At 32.9% G+C, this 7,722-nt stretch overlaps 1 protein-coding gene across 2 annotated transcripts in view; it reads right to left on the reverse strand.

Moving 5' to 3' along the window:
- Positions 1-363: 363 nt before the first annotated feature.
- Positions 364-7,722, reverse strand: part of LOC139817307 (uncharacterized) — a 234,041-nt gene continuing 226,682 nt past the window's right edge. The window contains exons 5-6 of one of the 2 annotated variants that reach the window (XM_071785287.1): positions 821-979; positions 364-739 (exon numbers count right to left, since the gene is read on the reverse strand). In XM_071785287.1, coding sequence (XP_071641388.1) covers positions 683-739; positions 821-979 — 216 coding nt within the window. In that variant the 3' untranslated portion in view covers positions 364-682. The remainder of the gene's footprint in view (positions 740-820; positions 980-7,722) is intronic. The other variant, XR_011733183.1, reaches the window with a different exon arrangement.

Here is a 7,722-nt window from a genome sequence, read left to right on the forward strand (position 1 = left end):
TCAATTTTGCGAATTTTTCAAAAAGACAAACGGGAAGATATTTCTAAAGAATCACAGTATCAGAATACTATATATGTAACGGTCCCGTTTTCTCGCATGGAATTTAAGAAAGCGTGGAGACACTCTGGTTGGTTTTACAGATAATTGGTTGGTTTTACAGATAATTGGTTGGTTTTACAGATAATTATTTTTTATTCATATCTCTTTTAATACATATAGATGTAGGTGTGTGTGTGTGTGTGTGTTTTTTTTTGCTCCGCTGATCCGTTCTGTGCGTGTGAGAGTATCGACTTAATGCTAACACGTTGACTCGCGGACAAGTACTGAGGCGCGGGTAAATAAAATTAACAAAAGTTGTACAACTTTGTTAATAGATAACGAATGATTGGTTTTTTTATAATTTTTTAATAAAACATTTTCAAACATGTGTTTATATAATATTTACCTCTTTGTCTTTCTGAATATGATACATTAATTTAGTCTTAACAGAATACTTTTGGATTATCGCCTTTTATAAAATAAAATTACACAAACAAAATTTAAAATATAAATTTTTATTTCACTTTTATATTATTATCTATTTTAAAATTTCCTGTTTCTATATACATAAAGTACACTAATTCTTATTAATTGTAACCAATTGTAACGTATGATATGGTAGAAATAAACCGTATTTATTGGTTTATATAATAATGGCTGCTCTCATTGTCATAAAATATGATAAAACTGAGGTTAGAAACTGCAAATAGTACAAACTTTCTGAAGTATTATGTAGCAAAAATATAAAAATAATATATATTTTTTAAAAAGTATTTCTTACACTCGCATAATATTCTAGAGTTAGGGCAGGTAATAAACCACTCATAGATATTAAAAGCGGTTTTTGACTCCTTTGAAGCATCATGAAAATGTCACTTTTCATTTTTTGTGATTTACCAACCCACGATGCACTATAAACTGACCAAGAAAATTGTATGCTCTGCAAACAGAAATATATAATTAGTTTTATTTCATTTCGCATAGATTATATATGATCAATTTTCAATTATAAAATACCCGAGAAAAAATGCATATAATATGATCAGATGTAAAAATACATAATTAAATATAAAAAGATCTAATAACATGTGTAAGTTTATATAATTATACAAGGAATAATTAAAATAAGGAGATAAATTCGGGGTTTTTCCACCAAAACATGAAAAAAGTTAATTTATATTGACATTACACCCCCCCCCCCCAAACCCACTCCCTGTTAGGGGAGATCGGGTCTTTTTGGCACAAGAGGCAAGTTGGCGTTGCGTTCCGTTTATGTATTTATTGCGAAAGAAACAATGAAAAAGTTATCACAAAATATATTTTCTATGACATAGGTACTTCCCCTAAAGTTTTATTTAAATCAGGTAAATATTACAATAAAAAAAGAAAAAAATCTGATTCAAGAGGTGGCAAGTAAATTTTCGAGCATTCCAAAATATCGTATTAATGTTCTTCAGCTTGAGAAGTAAATCTAAGTAACGTATTATTAGTTAAAAGAAAAGTTTTTGTTACTATACGACATGTTATTTTGAGTAACAATATTAATTTATTATAATAAAATGTCTAAAATAAAATTCATGTAGGGCTGGGGCATGTTGACTCATATTACGGCACGGCACACGCTTAGCTTGACGGTCAAGCCTTGACCTGTTGTTGCCGCGCGCGTGAGACGTGTGCGAACATGTGATTCGCGTTGCTAATAGAAGCAAGAGAAGCAGAAGATGTAAGTAACCTTGTACCTTGTATATTTCTTTAAAATGTATATTAATAAATGTTGCCGGTCGATGATTACAACGGATGTAATCATTTATTTTTTAAGGTTAGATTTGAGATTAATCTTACATACGCATTGAATTGTATTAATGTATGAGCATGCAGTCTCATATTATTGTATAGAAAAACCGAAGAAAAGACAAGGTATCATAATTAAACAGATGTCTTGTATTTTCAGGTAGAAATGTGATAAATCACCGAAAACTTTTGGCCTTGGGACGTCAAAACTGAGACATATTCTATTATATTCGTCTTCTTCAATCAACACGCAGCTCGTCATATAATTCCGCCATATAATTCTTCTTGGAATTTTACAAAGCTATTTTTGTCATCGATAATTGTATAGTGAAAGCAGGTAAAGCAATCCTTATTGCACTCATCTTTTAAACACGCACGCACGCACGCACGCACGCACGCACGCACGCACATGCTGTAACAATATTGTCCAATACAACAAAAACTTCTTAACTTACTTTGAAACCTGCCATAATATTTGAAGGTGTTGCAGCCAAGGTCAAAACCCCAGAAAACATTGAGGTCTTGCAGATATCTAAAAGATATCTTATTAAAGATATTTTCAAGATATTTCTAGAAGATATCTAAAAGTTGTCTGAAAGATGTCTAAAAAGATTTTGTTGAAGTTATCTTTGCAGAATTTTTAAAAGATATCTATAGACATCTGAAAGACATCTTAAAAGATATCTTTTAAATATTAGAAATAGACATATTAAAGACATATTAAAGATATCCAAATACATCTCGCTGCGCGATTTCTTCCCGTTATTGGTGACCATTGGTGACAAACGAGGTTAGGATGTCATTTGAGAGCGTTACTTTTATCGAGGTAATCCTTTTCTTTTTTTATTTAAAAAAACTGTTATTAAACGTTACATAAGTTCATGAAAAGTATTTTTACATTTAATTTATATGTAATATTTGTTGTATAGTATATCAATTAAATAATACTAACTATATTCTAATTAATAAAGATATATAACCTCGAACTTGTAGGCAGAATAGTTGTACAATTAATTATTCTGATATATTATATAATAAATATTACATAAATTAAATGTGAAAATACTTTTAACTAAATATTTAGAGATCGTTGAACTTTTTTATATAGGGTGTCTACATATGGCGTAGTGACTTCTTATAGCCATAGTCGTGTTTGAAAGCTAAAAAATTGGTCAGCGCTTAATGAATGTATCATTTAATTTATTGTCAAAAAGATGCTCTTAACTGAAACAGGCTGTTGGATGGATTTCAAGAATGTATATTTACAATAAAAATATTATTTTTCGCTCATTTGAAGCAAGGGCTATATGAGGAGTAGGACCAGTATACAAGCATTAATCGATGTTACAAAAATTTTAACTTGTATCAAGATTTATTAAATTGACATTTTGTACCATACTCGGACTTTATCAGAATTATCAATTAAGCAAATAATTAATAAACTAACATATATCGGGGTCAAATCGCAATCAAAACATGGAGAAGTACCGCAATCACAAAGTCAAAAAACTTAAACATTATAGAACGCTTTCTTCGCAAGTCAATCATGCTCCAATTGAATTTCCGTTTTTATTAAGTATCATCGTCCCGTGGAGACCCATGCAAGTTCACAATTTCAAAAGGCACCATACATTTCTGGACCAACTTAGTGGCAACTGAATAAATGTATTTAGATAAGATGATATAATATCGACTCAATAAAATAAATTAAAATTAAAACCGAGACTTACATAAGTGTTCAGAGATGACGGGAACCATGACAGGCAATAATTATATGGCATCGGTATAACACGTCTGATCTGCGCGAAGAATCATCGTGAACTGATGAAGTCCGAGTATGGTACAAATCTTAAATTTTTGTAACATCGATTAATGTGTACTTAATTATACGCATAGACTTATTATTATACATAGAAAATCCCTAACAAAGAAACGATGGTGAAACTAATAGAAACTCTTTGTTTGGTACAGTAAAAAAGGTAAATCATAATAAATATACATCATACATGTAAAATTTGAAATCTACATGTTTAATCTGCATTGTCAAGATAACTGGTTTACTTTGACATATTTTTGACATATTTTATCTAACAAGGGCAAGATTATTGTGCAACTAAACAGTTTTTTAGATTTTATTAATTAATGTTTACTAATGATAAAATTTTTTGTATGATTTACACTTACACCAATGAGAATTTTGTTTTTACAAAAGATATATGTGGAAGTGGAAAGAGCAAATACTTAACATTAATTTTCTTTGCTATGATTTGAGTTCTTATAAAATCTTGTTTTGCCAAACAGTCTCATCTGTTTGGTAAAATAAGATTTTATAAGAACTCAAATCATAGCAAAAAAAAATTAATGTTAAGTTCTTCAGATGAGAACGACGAAGAAACTCAGACATTGAAATTAATATATTACAAGTACGTATGCCATATTTTATATCCAAATTTATTATATAAGAGTTTTAATAAATCACATTTTGTATCTAGTTTCATGGAATTGGCACGTCACAAGGGTTTTGGCATTTGGAGTTGTGTCGATATAACCAAGCAGTACTGGAAACTCCGACAATTTGGGACAATTCGGAGAAAAGACGTATTGCGTTTTCTCGTTTATCTTATACTCGCACCTGAGCAGGCTGATTTAATTGACAGATTACTCGCTGATAAACTCCTTGATGACACATACACTTTTACAAGTAATGATTATGATTATTTTAAAATATTTAAAATATCTATTTCAAATTTTTTTGAAGTAATTTGCGCAAACGCGACCTTTTGTTGAAATGTAATATAATATAAAAATATGTAATATGCTGCCGTACGTGTGTTATGTGTTGCTATTTATTTTCTGCAAACAGCAACTCTTAATTAATAAACTTAACATTATTATGCTATATACATGTAAAATGGGGAACACAGACTTTTGCATAACGCATAATACGGTTCCCAGTCAAAATGTCTCTCTTAAATAATCTCATACAAAAAAGTCTCGGGAAAAATATCTCAGTTCAAAATGTCTCAGTCCAAAAATATCTCAGTCCAAAATGTCTCAGTCCAAAAATATCTCAGTCCAAAATGTCTCAGTCCAAAAATATCTCTGACAATAATTAACTTCGAAGGTACATCATACAATTAATATTACACAATATCATTATAATCAATTACATCTTACAAATTTTTATTACAAAATATCATTATAAAAAATTAATATTACATTTAATTATTATTAGGACAGTTGTAAACTCATGTGACAACTCGTCTCGCGTGGAAAGTGTATATGCGTGGAGGCAGTAGGTTCCGCCCCCCTGCGAGGGGCTTCACTATTATTAAACTAGACACAGTGTGCCTTCAAAGTACATGCATGGACTTTCCACGCGTGGAAAGTTGTAAACCCATGTGGCACCTCGTTTTGCGTAGAAAGTGTATGCGTGGAGGCAGTAGGTTCCGCCCCCCTGCGGGGGGCTCCACTATTATTAAACTAAACACATAGTGTGCCTTCAAAGTACATGCATGGACTTTCTACGCGTGGAAAGTTGTAAACCCATGTGGCACCTCGTTTCGCGTAGAAAGTGTATGCGTGGAGGCAGTAGGTTCCGCCCCCCTACGGGGGGCTCCACTACTATTAAACTAAACACATAGTGTGCCTTCAAAGTACATGCATGGACTTTCCACGCGTGGAAAGTTGTAAACCCATGTGGCACCTCGTTTCGCGTGGAAAGTGTATGCGTGGAGGCAGTAGGTTTGTGATTAATAAATCACAAACAATTAAGCCAACACTAGAAACATGTATCCGCATCATTTAAATCGAGGATTTAGAACGTTAATGAATCCAGCAGACGTTTCATCCCACCAATATTATTTTACTTGAGATATTTTTGTTCGATACATTATTGCCTGAGATATTTTTGGACTGAGACATTTTGGACTGAGATATTTTTGGACTGAGACATTTTGGACTGAGATATTATAGAGGAGATATTTTTGCTGAGATGTTTTGGCCTGAGATAAAATAAGGGGTCACCGCATAATACGTAACGCATAAAGAAATGAACCAATCAGAATCCTTTACTTTCATGGATTTCATATGGATTTACCTTTTAAGATATCTTTAAGATATCTTCAAGACATCTCAATCATACCGTGTATATATCTTAAAAAGTATTTTCAAGATATCGTCAAGATATCTTTAAGACATCTTAAATGTATCTTCCAGATATCTAAAAGAAATCTTAGACATCTGTAAGTGCTACACAAGATATCTGAAGATACCTTGAAGACATCTTAAAGATATTTCAAACTGTTGCGTAAGACATCTTTTAAATCCCTAAAAGATATTTTTTCGGAAAAAATGCAAGACATCTAAAGACATGGCAAGATATCTTTTAAAATTCTAAAAGATATATTTTTGTCTATATGGGACGTCTCTAATGATACCAGGAATATTATGGGTTGTCGGAAAAGTCATGACGTATTTTTACAACAGATAGCACTAGTTCAGTTTTGGAAGTACTAGAGTCATTCGCATGTATGTTATTGCTATGTCATTTGACAGCTGACGGTTTTAGCTTCATTCTAAAAAAAATTGAGCAATTTGGTTGAACTTTGGAGATTTTACAACAAGTTGAAAATGGAAGACCAAACTGTGCATTTTCGTTATATTTTACTGTTTTACTTCCGTAAAGGGAAGAACGCGCGTCAAGCTTGTGAAAAGTTGCGTGAAGTTTACGGTGACAATGCTCTACAAGAACGTCAGTGCCAACGATGGTTCACGAAATTCCGCGCTGGTGATTTTGCTCTCAACGACGCTCCTCGGTCAGGGAGGCCCACCGAGGTTGATGACAACAAAATAAAGGCATTGATCGAGTCAAACCGACGTTACACGACACGAGAGATTGTAGAAACATTGAACATCCATCATTCAAGCGTTCACGACCACCTGAAGAAGCTGAGATACGTAAGCAAGCTCGATATTTGGGTTCCTCATGAACTCAAATAAGTTTATTTGATGGCGCGTATAAACATTTGCGATATGCTCATTAAACATGAGAAAAACGATCCTTTTTTGAAACAAATGATAACTGGTGATGAGAAGTGTATTGTTTACAACAATGTGGAACGCAAACGGTCTTGGTCCCGACGTAATGATTTGCCTCAAACGACATCGAAAGCAGATATTCATCAGAGGAAAGTTATGCTCTCAGTGTGGTGGGATTATAAAGGTGTCGTGTTTTTCGAGTTCCTATTAAGGAACCGAACAATCAATTCGAATGTGTACTGTCGGCAATTGGCAGTTTGAACGAATCTGTCATCCAGAAACGTCCAGAGCTCGTTAATCGTAAAGGAGTTGTGTTTCATCACAACAACGCGAGACCACACACAAGTTTGATCACTCGTCAAAAATTGTTGGAGCTTGGATGGGATGTGTTGCCACACTCACCATACTCGACCTCTGTCAAGTTAGCACCCCCACCATGAAAAATCGGAATAAGATATGTACTAAAATTAAGTGCTATTTAGGTGCTAATTTAGTGCTCTATTCCTGATTTTAGTGCTCAAGCCGTTTAGCAGAAATTTGCATTTGAAAGTGGCGGTGCTAGATTCACGTCAAGCTAGCAACCCCAACCCTAAATACGTACAAAAATAAAAATTAAATAGTGCTAAAATTAAGTGCTTTTTAAGTGCTTTCAGAAGTATTTGACAGAATTGAGCTATCTGTTACAATTTAAAAGATACAAGATAAAAAAGCGATCACATATAGTATACGAACAAGAATAAAGTACCTTTCAACATCGCAATACGGGATCGGTTCTAGCGTTAAACTATTTCCTGATTTTGGTGCTCCAAAAATATAAAACATCTGATTTTGGTGCTAGTAGTAAGGCTACGC

The sequence above is a fragment of the Temnothorax longispinosus genome, chromosome 8 (genome assembly GCF_030848805.1).
Source record: "Temnothorax longispinosus isolate EJ_2023e chromosome 8, Tlon_JGU_v1, whole genome shotgun sequence".
NCBI classification, from domain to species: Eukaryota; Metazoa; Arthropoda; class Insecta; order Hymenoptera; family Formicidae; genus Temnothorax; species Temnothorax longispinosus.